General features: G+C 46.0%; 1 protein-coding gene across 9 annotated transcripts in view; it reads left to right on the forward strand.

The window, feature by feature from the left end:
- Nucleotides 1–17,345, forward strand: part of LOC118649992 (cyclic AMP-dependent transcription factor ATF-7) — a 115,190-nt gene extending 97,845 nt beyond the window's left edge. For 8 of the 9 annotated variants that reach the window (XM_036297654.1, XM_036297658.1, XM_036297649.1 and 5 more), the window contains 4 exons: nucleotides 398–550; nucleotides 5,016–5,213; nucleotides 7,029–7,137; nucleotides 12,663–12,880. In XM_036297654.1, coding sequence (XP_036153547.1) covers nucleotides 398–550; nucleotides 5,016–5,213; nucleotides 7,029–7,137; nucleotides 12,663–12,880 — 678 coding nt within the window. Of the gene's footprint in view, nucleotides 1–397; nucleotides 551–5,015; nucleotides 5,214–7,028; nucleotides 7,138–12,662 lie in introns of all 9 variants that reach the window. The other variant, XM_036297651.1, reaches the window with a different exon arrangement.
- The last annotated feature ends 2,005 nt before the right edge of the window (nucleotides 17,346–19,350 follow it).

Raw genomic sequence — 19,350 nt, forward strand, 5'->3', positions numbered from 1 at the left:
GCACAGATTGTTTGGAGAGGAACAGTTGCAGTTTCAGTTCCAGGGTGACAGATGGAGAGTGGATGAGTGGGCAGGAGAGCTGGCCAAGAGGTGAATAGCTGTGTAACCAGCACCTGGCCAGGTTCCAGGAGAGAGCTTTCATCTGGACTCTATTGCTTCAGCCACCCCCACCCTCCAACTGTGCCCAGGATGATAGCCAGGGAATAGAGAGGCATTTTAGGGATCCAGGTGCACACTCTCCCCCCCGCCCCATTTTCTTTTATTTCCTCTGCTAAGGGAAAATTGTTGCGGAAATTTTAACTATCTGTAAGTCAGTAATAAAATCCAAGCCCATTCTTCCCACCCTCGATAGAATCTCACCCTTGACAACCTTTTTTTTTCTTATCTTTTTCCACAGAGACTAAAAGCCACCCTAACCAACCAAGTCTCCTCAATCAATGGTGGTTGTGGAATGGTGGTGGGTACTGCCAGCACCATGGTGACAGCCCGCCCTGAGCAGAGCCAGATCCTCATCCAGCACCCTGATGCCCCTTCCCCTGCCCAGCCACAGGTCAGTTGGGCCCTTAGCTGGGGGAACCAGCTATGTCACCATTGCTTTTTATGTCCTATGTTTTTCAATGAGCAGAAAATTTAGAGAAGAAGAGATTTCAGCTTTCTGGGCACCTTCCTGTGCTTTGATTCTTGTTGACAATTTGACAGCAGTAAAAAGCACCATTCTTTATTCACCCTTGTGTTATACTTACATGTAAGCAGACGAGATAATGCAGAACTGTCACGGAGGAGGTCTTAATTTTTGGTGCTATCTATATGAGAATGGTGTATGTGTACCAGACAAAGGATATTCTCCTAATCTCTTTCCCGTCTATTGTCTTTAAAAACAAATCTGCCTGAGCAATGACGAAGTGGCTCGAGAGTTTGTGAAGCTCAAATCAGCCTCTTTCCATGGAGGAGGGGAGCTGAGCACCTGAGCTCCTGTGCCAACCAGATGGCACCAGTTCCACAAATCAGGGCCAGTGAGAGTTACTGTGTAGCCAGCTCAGGGCCTCATAGTTAAGAGATTGACTCCTTCAGTTAAAGAAATTTAAAGAAAATTTTGGGGTGGTGGGAGTTTGGTTTCCCACAGAAAGGGTCATGAATCCCTGACCAGTAGGTCTGTGGTGCTAGGGTGTTACTGCATAGGGAGATTTTCCATAAAGAGAGAGAGACAGCCGAAACCGGTTTGGCTCAGTGGATAGAGCGTCAGCCTGCGGACTGAAAGGTCCCAGGTTCGATTCCGGTCAAGGGCATGTACCTGGGTTGCGGGCACGGCCCCAGTGGGGGATGTGCAGGAGGCAGCTGATCGATGTTTCTCTCTCATCGATGTTTCTAGCTCTCTGTCTCTTTCCCTTCCTCTCTGTGGAAAATCAATAAAATATATTTAAAAAAATAAAAAAATAAAAAAAAAAATAAAAAAGAGAGAGAGACAGACATTTCTGAGAGTGTCAACCATTCTTGGTAGACATACCTCCAATCCACACCCCATGTCTCCCCCTCTCCATACTACACCTTATCCAGTTGGACCAGCCATTAGAAGGTACTCCCCCATGTACCAGCCATTAGAAGGTACTCCCCCATGTACCAGCCATTAGAAGGTTCTCCCCCATGTGCCAGTCATTAGAAGGTACTCCCCCATGTACCAGCCATTAGAAGGTACTCCCCCATGTACCAGCCATTAGAAGGTTCTCCCCCATGTACCAGTCATTAGAAGGTACTCCCCCATGTACCAGCCATTAGAAGGTACTCCCCCATGTACCAGCCATTAGAAGGTACTCCCCCATGTACCAGTCATTAGAAGGTTCTCCCCCATGTGCCAGTCATTAGAACGTACCCCCCCATGTACCAGTCATTAGAAGGTACTCTCCCATGTACCAGTCATTAGAAGGTACTCCCCCGTGTACCAGTCATTAGAAGGTACTCTCCCATGTGCCAGTCATTAGAAGGTACTCCCCCATGTACCAGTCACTAGAAGAATAAGTGTAGAGGGCCAGGAGCTTGTGCCTGGCTAGCTGAGTAGTCAGTTGACCCTGTAGGTATCACTGAGCCCTGTAGCCTGGATTGAAGTATAGTCAGGGCAGGAGCACACAGAATAGAAGTCACACTGTCCCTTGAGCAGAATCCACTGGTTTTGTGTGCCTCCAGTGAGAAAAAGGCCTTGGAACTGAACAAGATACCTCTAAAAATGAGCTCTGTTAATCCCTTACCCAGTTTATATCTGTCATGAGCAGAAGCAGGCTCATATGGTGCTTCAGAGCCTTGAGCAGAATATTCTCTGGAACCCAAGTACCAGAGGTAGGAAGGGAAGTGATGCTTCAGGACATGAGGGGCTGTTCTTATGTGTATGCATCTGAGGGCTAGTTGAAGGATCTGGGAGAGAGGACTATATTTTCTTCTTGGCTAAGCTCTGAACAGAGCCAAAATTTTTTGGAAATTAGTCTAGAAGGAATCCTCCTCACTTATGGCCACTGCCTTCTGGCTGTCCTCCCCTTGTAGCATGAATCTAGCCTTTGACCTCACTCCCTTTCATTCGGTCAGTTATGTCCCCCTCGCAGATGTTCAGCCCCCTGGAAGAAACTTGGTCTACGATCCCTCTATACAGGCTGAATGGAGGAGGGCCTCAACACTCCCTGGGCGGTTAGAGACAAACTCTTTCGAGGGGTCACGTGGACTTCCCAGGCCTTTGCTCAGAGAAATGACATGGTCCTTTAATATCCTTGGTAGCAGCTTCCTGGACTTTCTGAGGACTCTGCGTTGTCCACATCTCTGTTGGTCATTATATTAAATAAGAAACTAAGCATATTTGCTGTTAATTATTGTATGTGCCATTGTTATAGGAGATTGGTGGCTAGTCTGCGATAAATTATCTTATAGCAAAAAAAACAAACAAACAAAAAAACAAACCCCACCTTACTTGATTATATTTTATAGCAAAAATCAAATAGTAATATATTAATATGTGATGTCACAGTATTAAGATGGCTCAGTAAGCAAACACAAAAATTCAACTTTTCCTTATCAATTTAATCCCTTAAGACAGGGCAGTCCTATTTAGATGCCCAGTTCTTTTCTCAAGGAGGCCTCAGTTTTAGTAAATTTCTTTGAAAACCAAATAGGCCTCAGTTTTGTATTATCTGTACTGGACAGGTGACAACAATCTGAGATCGGTTTCTACAGTTGCATTCTTTGCCCAGCCCCTTTTCCTGATGCCACCACCTGCTCCATCATTTACCACCACATGTCCTAACATGTAATGTAGGATATTTCATTACAATGTAATATATTCACATACATGCACACAAAGAGGTAGAACCTGGTATAGCTAACACCAGGTTTAATTCCTTTCATATGCTGCTTTAAAGCTTCATTGGAGTTTTCTTGTTGGAAGCTAAGCCTGCCCACCCTCATGTACCCGCTTCCGATGCCAGTCCTTGGAGATGGCAGAGCAGTAACCCCTTGCCTGAGTTGTGCTGCTTTACCTCTTGAGGAAATTATACGACCTCCTTTTTAGTCACCACGGATTCCTTTCCTTCTCGTTCTTCCCTCTCTCTTGGGCTGTTGTTTCACATCCATTCCCTGCATGAGCTGTGAGTTGCCTGTGAGAGAATAGGAACCTATCATTTCCTTTTCCCCATCCTTGGTAAAGCGTCAACCTTTACATGTGGTCCAGTGAGCTCAGGGCAGAGAAGAAATTTTGAATTTCAAAAGAATTAGTGTAAATTTCCCTAGGTGTAGTGAGAAGCATTGATCTAAGGCTTCTAGCTCATTAAATTAAATTTGAAATTTCCTCCCATTTTTTCTTTTGGGAGCGATATTAGTCTGAATAAATAAAATTATCTCTCGCCGAAACCGGTTTGGCTCAGTGGATGGAGCGTCGGCCTGCGGACTGAGGGGGTCCCAGGTTCGATTCCGGTCAGGGGCATGTGCCTGGATTGCGGGCATGTCCCCGGTGGGAGATGTGCAGGAGGCGGCTGATCGATGTTTCTCTCTCATTGATGTTTCTAACTCTCTATCTCTCTCCCTTTCTCTCTGTGAAAAATCAATAAAATATATTAAAAAAAAAAAAGAAATAAAATTATCTCTCGATTATCTTAATGAAGAACATGATTCAGTAGGGCCTGAAGTGGAGTTAAGATTCTGTTTTTTATAAGTTCATGCTTATTCTCATACAACGAATGTGAGCTCTAGCATTGGGGAACTAATATAGATATTCTTTAATAGCAACAGATCTAGAACATATTTACTTTTGGTGGCGTTTTACATTATATAGTTTGTTTTATGCAGATGGTTTACCTCTCTACATTTTTATTTTTGCCGCTGTTATAAAATTGGTCTTAACAGAAAGGAAGATGATCCAAAAGTCAAGGGACATCAGCCTGAAGTTTGAAGACAAAAGACAATCCTATATCACCAATTTATAAAGGGATTAAAAATGCTCTTCTGTTTAAAAAAGAACGAACAGGATGGGGGGAGGGTTGATGAGGATTGTGAATAAAAAGAATATACTAATCCATAGTTCTCCATAATAGTCTAATTCTCACTAGGAGTAAAATCTTTTCTTCTTTTCTGAAACTTGTAGCATTCAGTAGTTTGTATATATTGCTTGTCCAAATCAGTGATTTGTAAACTTTTTATTCCAGTCTTGCTAAAAGTTCCCGATATCCTCCTTTATGCTTTCCTTCCCTAACAGATTCCCTATTCCTAAGAAACAAAAAGTGATCCTAGTTTCATTTTGTCTGTCTGTCTCAGAAATAATCAGTTTCCAACTGAACTCTGGTTGTCTACGTATGGGACTTGAGAAGACTGGAAGGAAATGGGAGACAGAATGAGGAACAATTACAAAAGAGAAGCTAAGGGTATACATAGTGATGAGACTTGCTGTGGTTACAGAGATTGATACATCCCTTTACCGGGTCTTACTAATATACCTAACACCAGGTTCAATTCCTTTCAAGTAACTCCTCTTCCTTCTTGGGCAACAGGTCTCACCAGCCCAGCCCACGCCTAGTACAGGAGGGCGCCGGCGGCGCACAGTGGATGAAGATCCGGATGAGCGGCGGCAGCGCTTTCTGGAGCGCAACCGGGCTGCTGCCTCGCGCTGCCGTCAGAAGCGGAAGCTATGGGTGTCCTCCCTAGAGAAGAAGGCAGAGGAACTCACTTCTCAGAACATTCAGCTGAGTGTGAGTGGGTCCTAGATGGTTGTTGAGATTGTTGAGCCTTGAAAGTGGTGTTGAATCAGGAAAAAGTGGGACAATATAATAGAAGATGGTAATTATTTAAGTTAGGACAGATACAGAAGCTGTTCCAGGAAGAATGCAGAAAGAATCTCTTACTGTCAGAGTTGAAATCTCTTCCCCAGGGATTGGAAAAGACATCATCAATGGCCAAATCTGCTACTGGAATGATTTACTCATAGACCCATTTGGATGAAGGGAATTAGATTAAGCACCCCAGGATGCTCTTTTAAGACATCAGTAAACTCTAACTGGGGTCACAGAATACCCAAAGGGAAATGCATTTGCCCCAGATAATGCAGCTTAATAAAAGAAAGAAAGAAAAAGCCACACAAGCAAAAATAGAACAATTATAATCCATACATTTTCTTGACTATTATTTTTCCTTCTTCTGGTTATTTAAAATATTTCATTACAATGTAATATATTCACATACATACACACAAACAGGTAGAATAAAAACACAGAGTCAAGCCCTGGCTGGTGTCCTCAATGGTTAGAGCATCACCCCTACTCCACCCCACCTCTGAGCACCTAAGGGTCACGGGTTCAACTCCCAGTCAAGAGAACATACCTGGATCATAGGTTTGATCCCTGGCCCCCACGGTTGGGGCGCTGCTGGAGGCAACCAATTGATGTGTCTCTATTTCACACAGATGTTTCTCTCTTTCTCCTCCCCCCCTCCCTTCTACTCTCTCTGAAAATCAATGGAAAAAATCCTCGGGAGAGGATTAACAACAACAACAAAAACCCCCCACAAAATCCCTCTTCAGCATGCCTTTCCAGACTCATTCTTTTCCCTGTAGGTAAGTTTGATGTGCACCTACCAGACACTGTTTTTAGAGAGAATGAGAGAAAGAAAGAAACATCGATTTGTTATTCCACTTATTTATGCATTCGCTGGTTGATTCTTGTATGTGTTCTGACCAGGAATTGAACCCACAACCTTGGTGTATCGCAATAATGCTCTAACCAACTGAGCTACCCAACCAGGGTCCAGACATATATGTATTTCTAAATATTGTCTTCATTTATAGTTTTGTAGGGGAGTCAGGGAGGGATTGTGTGTGGTTTTTGTGTTGTTGTTTTTTTAAATATATTTTATTGATTTTTTACAGAGAGGAAGGGAGAGGGATAGAGAGTTAGAAACATCCATGAGAGAGAAACATGAATCAGCTGCCTCCTGCACACCCCCTACTGGGGATGTGCCCACAACCACGGTACATGCCCCTGACCGGAATCGAACCTGGGACCCTTCAGCCCACAGGCCGACGCTCTAGCCACTGAGCCAAACTGGTCAGGGCATATGTTTTTTAAAATAGCTGTATAGTAGTACACTCTATAGTGTGGTTACATTACAAGGTGTGGATATTTGTAATGTTTCTAACTTTTTGCTGGAATAGCAGTGCTGCAGTGAACACTGTATGCACTTGAGTAGGTAGTTCTGCTAAATAGATTCATGGAAGTCGGCTTTCTTAGTCAAAGGACATATGCATTATTAATTTTGGTATAATCATGTTTATCCTGTATAGGAGTAATTTTTCTATTGTAAATCCCTACCTTACACTGTAAGCAGCTCCTGTCATTGAACTCATGATTCTACTGGCCCTGGGCTAGCTGAAGCCTTGCTGGGGCAGAAGTCTCCAGATTTGGAAGAGAAAATCAAGGCAGCATTCTGTCGTCACTTTGAGAGATGGTCACTGGGGGTTAAAGAGTGAAGGATGGATTTTCTTGATACTGTTTTCTTCCCTTCCTCCTCAGAATGAAGTCACATTACTACGCAATGAGGTGGCTCAGTTGAAACAGCTGCTGTTAGCTCATAAAGACTGTCCAGTCACTGCACTACAGAAAAAGACCCAAGGCTACTTAGGTGAGTGGCTTACAACCTAAGCAAGATCAGAATGTACTGAGTGTCTCAAATGTTTATAATTTTACTAGAGGCCCAATGCACGAATTCGTGCACCGGTGGGGTCCCTTGGCCTGGCCTGCGGGACTGGGCGGAAACCAGCTCTCCAACATCCCCTGAGGGGTCCCGGATTGCGTGAGGGGTCAGGCCAAGATGAGGGACCCCACCGGTGCACAGTCAGGGCCGGGAGGGACGCGGGAGGTTAGCCAGCTGGGGAAGGACTGCAGGAGGGCTACAGGGCATGTCTGGCCCCTCTCGCTCAGTCCCAATCATCCAGACCCCAGCAGCAAGCTAACCTACTGATTAGAGCAGGGGTCCTCAAACTTTTAAAACACGGGGCCAGTTTACTGTCCCTCAGACCGTTGGAGGGCCGGACTATAGTTTAAAAAAAAACTATGGCCGAAAACCGGTTTGGCTCAGTGGATAGAGCGTCGGTCTGTGGACTGAGAGGTCCCAGGTTCGATTCCGGTCAAGGGCATGTACCTGGGTTGCGGGCACATCCCCAGTGGGGGATGTGCAGGAGGCAGCTGATCGATGTTTCTCTCTCATCGATGTTTCTGACTCTCTGTCTCTCTCCCTTCCTCTCTGTAAAAAATCAATAAAATATATTTAAAAAAAAAAAAAAAAAAAAAAAACTATGAACAAATTCCTATGCACACTGCACATATCTTATTTTGAAGTAAAAAAACAAAACGGGAACAAATACAATATTTGTATTTGCGTGTGGCCCATGGGCCATAGTTTGAGGACCCCTGGATTAGAGTGTCTGCCCCCTGGTGGTCAGTGCACATCATAGCGAGTGGTTGAGCAGCCTTAGAATATCATTAGCATATTATGCTTTGATTGGTTGAATGGACGACTGGACACTTTGCATATTAGGCTTTTATTATATAGGATAACTCTATTCTCAATGTTCTGGGGGGTGCAGACTGATGAGGGAGCAGCCTTTGTGGAGCAACCAGTACTGTGGGGGAAAAATTTTTTTTAGAACATAGAACTTTCCTAATTAACCATCACAGATAAAGGGTGACTATGTTTATTGGGAACCTAATTTGTGTTAGGCACTCTACCATCTTTCTAGTTATCTCTTTTTTCTTTTTTTTATTTCAGAGAGGAAGGGAGAGGGAGAGAGAGAGAGAGAAAGATCAATGATGAGAGAGAATCATTGATTGGCTACCTCCTGCACCCCCCCTAGTGGGGATCAAGCCTGCAACCCAGGCCTGTGCCCTTGGCCAGAATCAAAACCCTTAGTCAGGCTGACGCTCTATTCACTGAGCCAAACCGGCTAGGACATCATTGATGTTTCTATCTCTCCCTCTCCCTTCCTCTCTCTGAAATCAATAAAAACGTATTTTTAAAAATTTTTAAATAGCAAATGCTTGGAAGAAAAAAATAAACATGAAGAGAAATACGCAGTGTTGGCATCAGGGTTGAAATTTTAGATAAGGTGGCTTTTAGGGGTTTTTTTGTTTGGTTGGGTTTGTTTTTTTGTTTTTATGAAGTAGCTTTTGAATAAAGACCTTAAGGAAGTGAGGGGGCTAGCCATGCCCTTACGTGGGAGAAAAGTACTGCAGAAAGAAGAGCAAAGACAACGACCCGAAGTGGGCGCTTGCCTGGCACATTGTGGGGACATCCCGGAGGCTGCGTGGCTGGACTGGAGAGAAGGGCCTGGAGACTATTGGAGATGAGATAGGGAAGGTAAAGGGAGCATCTTTGTGTGGGGCCTTGTCAGACACGGTGAGGACTCAGCCTTTACCCTGCACTGGGACCATCAGAGGGTTCTCAGCAGAGCTGTGAAATGACTGATCTGACTCACATTTGGGCAGGATCACTCTGTCAGCGCAGGGGTGCAAGGGCAGAAGCAGGCAGTCCACTCGGGAGGCTGTTGCAATTTTCACAAGAGTTGTTGGAGACTTGGACCAAGATGGTGGAAGTGAAAGTGGTGAGAAGAAGTTGAATTCAGGATATTTTGAATTTAGAGTGAGAGGGTTTGATGATGGGCCAAATGGGACAGTATATATGAGAACAAGAAGAATAAAAATTACACCAAAGTTTTTGGCCCACACAACTGCAAGAATGTATTTGCCATTAATTGAAATAGGGGAAAGTGTAGGAGGAAATGAATTGGGAAGTATATTTGGAGCTCAATTTTGGACAAGGTGAGTTTAAGAAGCCTGTCAGTCTTTTTGTTTGTTTGTTTTTGTTAATATTCACCAAGGATATTTTTCCCAGTGATTTTTTTTTTTTTTTTAGAGAAAATGGAAAGGAGGGAGAAAGGGAAGAAGAGGGAGAGAAAGAAAGAGAGAAACATCAGTGTGAGAGAGACACATCGATTGGTTGCCTCCTGCACACACCCCGATCAAGCCTACAACATGGGCATGTGCTCTAATTGGGAATCAAACCACCACCTCCCAGTACATGGGACGAGGCTCAACCAGCTGAGCCACACGAGCTGGGCAGAAGCCTATTTGTTTTGAAGGTGGAGTCAAGCACACAGCTGGTTACATGGGTCTGCAGTTCAGAGGAAAGTCTGCAAGATATGACGATGGGAGTCAGCAGCGTATAGTTAGGTTTTTTTAAATACATTTTTATTGATTTTAGAGAGGGAGACAGAGAGAGAGATGGAAACATCAATGATGAGATAGAATCATTGATTGGCTGTCTCCTGCATGATTGGGGATCAAGCGTGCAACCTGGGCATGTAACCTGACCAGGAATCAAACCGTAACCTCCTGATTCATAGGTCGATGCTCAACCACTGAGCCACCGTGGCCGGGCTAGTTTAGTTTTTAATGCCATGAAACTGGATGAAATACTATTGTCAAGGGAGAGCCCATAGGTAGAAAAAGAGAAGTCCCAGGGCTCAGCCCTGGGTACTACAACATTTGAGGTCAGAGAGATGAGAAGGAACCCACAAAAGTGACTGAGAATGAGCAGCTTAGAAGGTAGGAGGAAAACTAGCTGAGTAGCTGAGTGTAGTGTTCTGTAAACCAAGATTAAGTGTTTTACAGTGTGTGATCAACCATTTCAGAAACTTCATGAGCTAAAGCAGGGTGGGGAATGTCGGGCCCACAAAATCATTTGATCTTTACAGGTAAGTTAATTAAATGTTTGGGACCAACGATAGCAGACTAATTTTTTTGTTATTGTTGTTGTTAATCCTCACCCGAGAATATTTTTCCGTTGAGCCTTAGAGAGATGGAGGGGAGGGGGAGAGACAGAAAGAGAGAAACATCAATGTGAGAGACACATCAATTGATTGCCTCCTCCATGCACCCCGACCAGGGCCAGGGATCCTGCAACCAAGGTACGTGCCCTTGACCTGACTCGAACCCGGGACCCTTCGGTCCACAGGCCAACACTCTATTCACTGAGCCAAACCAGCTAGGGCAGCAGACTAATAAGATAAGTTGCATAGGAACAATTTTAAAGTCCAAAGAGACACCAACTTTGTTTTAAGGCTGCAGTAGCTGATACAGCATCTTTTTGCTACCTTCAGCCTTCTCTGTGGACCACAGCGATACATTCAGAAGCCCATTAGCCAACACAGGAGTTTTTGAACACTTTCCCATTGTTTCTTCACCTGCTCATTGCCTGTCATGCCTGTGGCCTGCAGTATAACATTTAAGATGCAAAGTAAAAATCCACAGGGTTTAATGAAAAACCCCACCCCAAACAAACACGGGCAGCAGACTGATTTTAAGCTGATAATTTTGTATGGCTCTCGAATGATGTTATAAATATCCAGGTGGCCCTTGGCAGAAAGGAAGACGGGGGCTGAGTATCTATCGGTGTGAAATCTATATACAGTAAGTTTTCTACTCAGTCCCTACAAGAACTCTGACATGTAGTCATTCCATTAAACTACTTATTTGTTACAACAAAAATGAATGTAGTTCCTGCTTTATGATGTAGACATGATAGTAGGTATTTAACACAATACAAATGAGACACTGCCTCTACGTCTGAGAGATTCAGGGCTATGAGGAGACAAACATGTCAACCTGTTAGTAGGGTAAGCACAGACATCCCTGTTAAGAAAGCCCTTAGACTGGGAGCTTCCTAAGGACAGGGCTACCGTTTTATTCTTTATGTACCCCAGTGCCCGGCATGGACGATGCTCAGTAAATATGTGATGAATAAATGAATGTGTTCTCTGAAAGCACAAGCAGTGAGATAGTTACTTTCCTGAGTGCAACAAAGAAGGCTTCACAGATTCTAAAAGAAGACTCAGGCATTCTTCAGGTCAAAAGTAGACTAACTATTGGAAGTTTTCCCTCATTCCATACATCTCTATTTAAGCAGCCGTCGAGGCTGTCTGCCATTTAAGAAAGCTCCTTGACTGATGAGCAACATGGAGTTATCAGTATGCAGTTCAGATATTTGTGTTTAGTGAAATGTTATTGTTACGTTAGGTGGAGTGGCATAACTCATCGTAAATATTTTAAATCGGTAATACCTAGCTGAGTAATAGCTTGGAGGGTAAACTCTTTGGGGTTTGTTGTGTTAAGTGAACCTTGGCCAAGGACTAATTATTTATGACATTATTTGATTGTAGTTTGATATTTATTAGGCTTACCTATAGTGCAATACATGCTAAAGGAATATAAAAAAGAACGGAATGATTCAGTTCCTGTGCGAATTAATCAGAAAGGATACCTAAAAATAAAGCTATTTTAAATCACCTTTAATCCTGGCTGGGTTGTTCAGTGGTTAGAGCATTAACCCATGCACGAAGCGTCCCAGCTTCAGCTCCTGGTCAAGGGCACGTACCTGGTCCTGGTGTGTGCAGGAGACAACCAATTAATGTGTCTCTCTCACATCAATGTTTCACTCTCTCTCCCTTCCACTCTCTCTAAAAAAAACCAATGGAAAAAGTATCCTCGGGTGAGAATTAACAACAACAACAAAAATCACCTTTAAAAACATGACTAAGAAGACTGTTCCAGTAGGGCCGTGGTCAGCAAACCGAGGCTCGCGAGCCACATGCGGCTCTTTGGCCCCTTGAGCGTGGCTCTTCCACAAAATACCACGTGCAGGCGCGCGCGGACAGTGCGATTGAAACTTCGTGGCCCATGTGCAGAAGTTGGTATTTTGTGGAAGAGCCACACTCAAGGGGCCAAAGAGCCGCATCTGGCTTGCGAGCCATGGTTTGCCAAGCGCAGTTTGCCGACCACTGCAGTAGGGTAATGAACTGCATACAGAGACCTAGAAGCCAGACAGTATAATTAGCATGTTGGGGATTCGCTTTATTGGAATAGGTAGGTTAACTTGTTTAGTTTTTATTTCCCTTCTCACGGCTTACTGCTTCCCAGCTCATTCATAGCTTAGAAGCCAAGATTCTGGGAAGTTTCTCCCCAATCAAAAAAAAAGATAGGCTTCCTTTTCCTTTGGCCTGCTTTAGAATTGTGGTAAAAGGTAGTCTCGCCTGTTTCCCCATTCTGTTTTCTAACCACTTGCTCTCTGCTGTTTGCCCTCCTTCCCTGCAGAAAGCCCCAAGGAAAGCTCGGAGCCGACGGGTTCTCCAGCCCCTGTGATCCAGCACAGCTCAGCCACCGCACCCAGCAACGGCCTCAGCGTTCGCTCTGCAGCTGAAGCTGTGGCCACCTCAGTCCTCACTCAGATGGCCAGCCAAAGGACAGAACTGAGCATGCCGATACAGTCGCATGTGATTATGACTCCACAGTCCCAGTCTGCGGGCAGATGATGCCTCCCCTGGTGGAGAGGTCCCCAGCCAGAGCTCGCCCATTCAAGAGCCAAGAAAGATGTCATCTTATCCCTCCCATCTGTCCTGGACATGGCAGTATGGGGAGGGGACTGTGTGTTGTGAGTAAAGGACAGATGTGGGGCTTTTCTCTTCAGCCACATGGTTGTGTACGTTGACACCTGTACTAGGAGCCTCCCAGCCCCAGAGCCACATAGATCATCCCCTAAGCGGGGGTTTCTGATGTCCTCACAGCCAAAGGCCCTTCCAGATGGTCTGCACAGTCAGTCACCCTTGCCCACGCACCTGTGCTTCTCTCTTTTAACACTAACCCTTGCACTTCCAGGTTTCAGGTTTCCCAGTTTCCTCTCTTCCCAATAAGCCATAACTGTTACCTTCTTGTTCCTTAGCAGCATGTCACTACCTGCTAGAGAGAGCCAGAATTGATGGAGTATCACCTGCTAACCCATCTCCAGCCCCCTCATGGACTCAGGACATTGTGTCCCAGTAGCTGCGTATATCCCTTTTTAACTCATCCAAAATTCTAGTCAAAATACTCACTTCAGGAGATTGTAAAGTTACCTTTGATGTATGAAGTAGCAATATTTTTTCCAGCTCTTCCATAAACTTTAGCCCTTCTCCCTATCTTCTACCAAAACAAACAAAAACCAAAAAAAGGAAAAAGAAACAAAACCCCAAGAGTTCTAGTCCTTTTTAATCTATTTCCAGAGCTATTTGGATACCACATTTTGTCTCTTGAGTTTTCCCAGTCTAGTGGTGGGCTCTTTTCTACTTCCCACTAAGCCTTGCAATCTCACCTGGTGGCCTTATTAGATATGGCTTGGTAGTGAAAAGGGGAAGAGCCAGGATCTGACTGGCTGACTCCTCCCCTCCCTGCTCCATCCTTCAGTCTAATCATCAGGTCAGGCAGGAAATCTTGTTCTATCAGGTTAATGGAGGGATTCTTTGTGTTGTACAAGAGTTGTCTGACCAAAGCATACATATTCCTTTTGGTCAGCTTTCCGCTTCTGCCTCTCCCTCTTCGTTCTCCTGTCCACATTAATGCCTCTCTCTTCCACGGCTGGTTCAGGTGCAGCCCAGGTGCAGCCCAGGGAGGCTGTCCCTCACTTTCCCCCGTCTCAGCCTCACACATCTGTCTTCTTCTCTGAGCTAGGGTCTCGTGTTCACAAGTGTCCCACGCCCCCTGGATCTCCCTTCTTTCTCTTTCAGCTCGTAGCCTGGCCACTAGGTCTCTCTTCAGCTCTTTTCTGCTTTTTGCCCCCTGGATGCAGTGCTTCTCCATAGGCCAACCCCCAGGACTCAGGCATCATAGCCAGGGTCCTGGGAGGGCTTCTGAGTACAAGGTTGGATGGGGGAGGTTGCGGGGGGGGGCGCAGGTGCAGTACTGATCTCAGCAGAAGAACCCTGCTTGTTGAAAGGTCCAGCCTGCCCGGGAAATCGGTGACTATTGCTCTCAGCCATTCTCACTTTGAAAAGTTGGGTTACAGAGGAAGATATTCATCCCTCTGGTCTCTCTTTCTTCCCCGTGAAGACTTCTCATCTTCCTTTGGCTCTGAACTATGCAATTTCTACCAGGGCCATAGGAAGCAATCCAAAGCCAGGGGCCTGTGGATAGGCATGTCAGCTTTAGTAGTTCTTCAGTATGAAACCCTTCCAATTGTCCCAGAGCCACCTTCTGCCATCTGCCAAAGCCAAGAATGTCCTTTTCTCCATCTCTCTACCTCCATCTTAAACATACATACAGATAACTCCCAACTTCCTTTGTTATTTTGTCTTCCAAAATTGGCTGGCATAGGGGAACGAGGAAATGTTCTAAGCTACAAGATTGCCATCTCCTCAGTGACAAACTGGTGAGCCAGTCAGGTGACATGTTCTGCTGCATTGTTTTTAATTTCCCCTTTCAGAGCCGGTGCTGAACAAGCCACACCTGGTGAAGAGAAAGGAGAGAAACGTGGTTTTCTCATCCTCTACCACCCGGGACCCAGCAGGAACAGCCCCTGAGGTGACTCAGATTAGCAAATGGCATGGCAGATGGTCAGGATGCAGGTTTCCGCCTCCGGGGACTCCACTCGCCTGTAAAATTCACAGCCATAACTCGTGCTCAGGGCTCTCAGACGCTGCTCCCAGACTCTTCTGCTTTAGTTTGTTTCAGTTTTTTATTCTATTGATTTCCCACCAGCAGCCTTGCCCTTAAGCTTGACTGAGTTTATGGCTCCTAAGGAGCCTTCGCAAGACCTTTCACTATTTTCTTCCCCTTCAGTCAAGTGTGTTTCAAGTGAAGAATCTCACACAGGCCCTGCCTCGCTGCTGGGCGCTGGAGGAGGCTGTCCTGCCATCTGCCCCTGCGTAGGATGGCTCATTTACGTAGAGGGTCTCAGCTCGTTCCTTAATTAACCCCATGTCTGATCTCATTTTCATCAGTGGGAAGTTAGCACTGGGGACCTATAGGAGGGGCATTGACAGACCCTCAGTAGAAAAGCAGCAGTGACTTGAGGAAGGGGCAGGACAAGCCTCCAGACAGCTCTTCAGTTGGTCCTCGGTCTCACTAAGGAGACAGAGCAATTGCTTACCATGAAGCCTCTCTTATATCAAGGGGAATGTTACCGACCTTGTCCTTGCTGCCAGCCATGTGGCCACTCTTCCCTGCTCTTTGCCTTCCAGACTCATCTGGACCAGAACCAAACATCATGGAGGGTGTTACTTAGCCCTTTTTAGGTTGCCTAGGGAGCCAAGGGAAGACATTTCTGAAAGGAGCTGGGGTGTGGACCCTAGGACTCTTCCAAGTGAACACAGGACTAGGCCTCTCACTTCACTCCAAAGACATAGCTGCTAGACATGCAAGGCCAGAAAGCAGGGGTGGGGAACGTCCAGCATGCAGGCCATTTAAGGCCCATGGAATCATTTGGTCTGGACTCGGCAAGGCATTAAGGGTGAGTTAATTAAGTGTTTAACCAGATATAGATGGCTAATTTTTTTAAGTTAATAATTTTTATCACCCTTGATTGATGTTATACATATCCAAATGGCCCATGGTAGGAAAAAGGTTCCCCACCCCTGACCTAGAGAAAGGGGCCAGAACCGGGTGTGGCGTGCAGGCTTCTGCCCATTTCCTTGAAAGCATGCTTAGAGCTGAAGAGCCTGAGAAGCTTCCCCACAGCTAGGAGAGACGGAAAGGGCAGGCACTTCTTTACTGACTCTCCCCCTGTTGGTTGTGTAACCCAGATCTGGCTTCCTTCAGCTTCTACTCTTCTTGGCCCTAAGACTAGACCATCTACTCTCAGTGGTGGTAAAAGAGGTGACCTGACTGAACTTTATCTTGTTGCCTTCCTGTGCCTGTTGTGCTGTTCTTGGCTCCTTTCCTGATTCCCTGCCCTCCAGCACCACTCCTAGACGGGGCTTTGCCATAACCAGGCCTGTTTACAGACTGCCCACCAAGCAGACACAGGTATTCTCCTCCGGCTTCTGAGGCCCGTGTCCCACACTGAGAGGCTCCATTAAAGGTGCTACCCTGAGACAGCTCTCCCCCCAAAAGCTCTCCCTTTCAGAACTTCCTTTCCATCCCCACGTCATTATTTCCCGTTAGTATTGTACATTGTATACACAGGAAGGAAAAGTATTGTTTTTTATTTCATAACCAGTCTGTTTAGAATCCAGTCCTTCTAGCTATATCACATATGCCTTCGTTGATGTGCTCTTTATGCTTTCTTTAGACTTTTGTTTGACAGGGGCGGAGGGAGGAATAAGATAAGTGAGGATCCTCAACCTCCCACACCTTAATCTCCCCTCAGAGTACAGAACTGATTCTCTGTTTCTGTTTACAACACACACGTGCACACAGACACAAATCCCCCTCCCAGGGTGCTGACCCAGCTGGAATGAGCATAGGTGGCTGCTGGCCACCATTCCCACACTTTGTACCACTTCATCTCTTTTTGGGAAAAGAATGAGAAAAGGCTGGGGAGAGTAGGGAAGGTTAAGGCAGCTGATGTCCTTTGTAGAGGCAGGTTTGTATTGTAGCTGGTAGGGTTGGTTTTTAATGGGGGCTGGTAGCACAGAGATCTTACCGGCATCAGCTGCTACTGGAGAGTGAGGTTGTAGCTGTAAGAAATGGCTATGAGCACTGGTTTCATTGACTTTCCCTCCGGGCGATGGTTCTCAGCACATGGGCCAGGACAAGCAGCACCAGCGTCTGGGAACTTGTGAGAAATGCACATTTGGGCCCCACCCCTGACCCGTTGAATCAGAAACCCTGGGGATGGGCTCTAACAAGCACTCCGAGTGGTTCTAATCACACTGAAGTCTGAGAACCGCCCTCAGCAAGCTCGGAAGTTCTTGTAGGAGGTCAAGTCTATGAGTACCATCCTCTGCCTTAGCACGAACATATGTATTTTTCCATTTCCTCCAGTCCTCCTCTTCACCCCCATTAAAACAACAACCACGTCATTCATCTTGAAATCTAGGTTTGTCTTCATCCTACTTATCCCTAAACCCTGTCCTGCATCGGTCTGGGCAGGTGTTGTCCCATATTCCCTTGCAGACTGGTCACTCCACACTCTGTTACAGGAAGGACCAGCTGGAGTTTAGCTGTTCAGTTCTCACACACACATACCCCTTCAGGCAGGGAGACGAGCCTCCGGCCCCAGCAGCAGATGCTGCAGCCTCCTGATATAGTATCTGTTGGAAAGAAAGCAGTGTGTATCTATGGTTATATCTCTGCTCATCTGTATATCTTTGACATGTAGCAAAACCTCTCCATCTCATCAAGGAACTCCACTGGGGGTCTGAGTCTCCCCAGTGGTGGTCTTTGACAGGTGGGAGCATGCAGTGCTACAAGCTATTTTGTTACAAAACCATGGTCTCCCTTTCCCCTCCACCCCATTCAGCATGACCCCTGTGAGCAGGCTCACAATCCCCCGGGACGGCTGAGACAGAGTCTTCGCTCCGTTCTCCCTCCCCGTCCCTTCTTCCCTTCCCCTTGCCACTCCGCAGCTACCCCAGCCAGGCCTCCCCCTCTCCCTTGCCCTGACATATATTGTGCCTTATTTATGCTGCAAATATAACATTAAACTCTCGAGAGAACCACTGTTATGTCTGATGTTTCGATCCTCTGATCTACAAGTCCCACTCACTTCCTGGGGACTCATTGGGCTTTCACGTCTGATCTTCCTCACTTTCCCATTTCTTAAAACAGAAGGAGCCGGGATTCTTACCCTTCCTTTTTACGCAGTGAAAACACAGTCTAGAGAAGGTGGTGGCTTATATAAATACATAACACAACCGAAGGCAGGGCTCAGATCTGTGCACTGCCCTGGGGGCAAGGGCCCAGAGCATTCAAGGGAGCACTCACTAGAGGAGGTGTGTGCTTTATGTGGATGGGGGATGAGATGGTGTTTGAAAAGCCAGTGTCCTCTCACCTTTCAGTGTTTTGTACCCACCCCCACCCCCAACAATTTTTTTAAAACAACAAAAATAAGCCCTATCTTCAAGAAGTTTCCAACATGATGGGGGAATGCACAGAGACCAGAAGAGAACCTTTCTATGATTGTATAAATTCTATGGGCACTGGAGGGGCCGGCGTTGGTTAGAGAGCAGGTAAGAGAGTTCTCAAGAAAAACAGGTAGCACTGGCCAGTGTGGCTCAGTTGGTTGAGTATCGTCTCGTGCACCAAGAGATCGCCGGTTCGATTCCTGGTCAGGGCACATGCCCGGGTTGTGGGTGTGGGCTCGCAGTGAGGGGGGTGCAGGAGGCAGCCGATCAACGTTTTCTCTCTCTCTCTGTTTCTTTCCTCTCTCTCTCTCTAAAATCAGTAAAAACATATTAAAGAAAAAGAAAAGAAAGAACAAGAGGTAATGCTGAGGAACCACGTGGAGTATGGAGGTGTAGGGCAGTCACTACTAACTGGATCGGTGTATTCCTTAGGAACTGTCACAAGCGCGGAGAGTGAGCCAGGCTGAAGAACTTGACCAGGAGATGGCAGGTGTCTCTGGGTTTCCCAATAGGAGAGAAATTTTCTAAGAAACTGTGGCTGATGTCGGGATTAATTGACACAAACAGGGAGACTGAGTCTCCTAACTTACAAGTAGGAAAGGCAGTCGTGGTCTTCATTGTGTTGTGGTCAGGAACACATGGAGGGCCAGAGAAGGGTCAGAAAGGAAGTTGCCGAAAGCCAGATCCTGAAGCCAAGATGAAGAGGTTTGGGAGGGTTGGGATGAGACTCTGAAGGCAGGGCAGTTTCCCATGAGAGCAGAATCAACCCATTCCAACTACTAACCACAGGAGACCAGTCACCTCCATCCTGAAATCGGAAGCCAGCTAGATCAGCTCATTTCTTCTTGTAGCCTCAGCTCAGATAGTGGTGTGCTTGGTGATCAGAGAAATAGAGGGGAAGCAGCAGGGTGGTAAACATTGAGTGCCTGCTCTGTGCTAAATGGAGAGCTAGATGCTTTGCATCA

Source organism: Myotis myotis, unplaced genomic scaffold (genome assembly GCF_014108235.1).
Source record: "Myotis myotis isolate mMyoMyo1 unplaced genomic scaffold, mMyoMyo1.p scaffold_m19_p_3, whole genome shotgun sequence".
NCBI lineage: Eukaryota > Metazoa > Chordata > Mammalia > Chiroptera > Vespertilionidae > Myotis > Myotis myotis.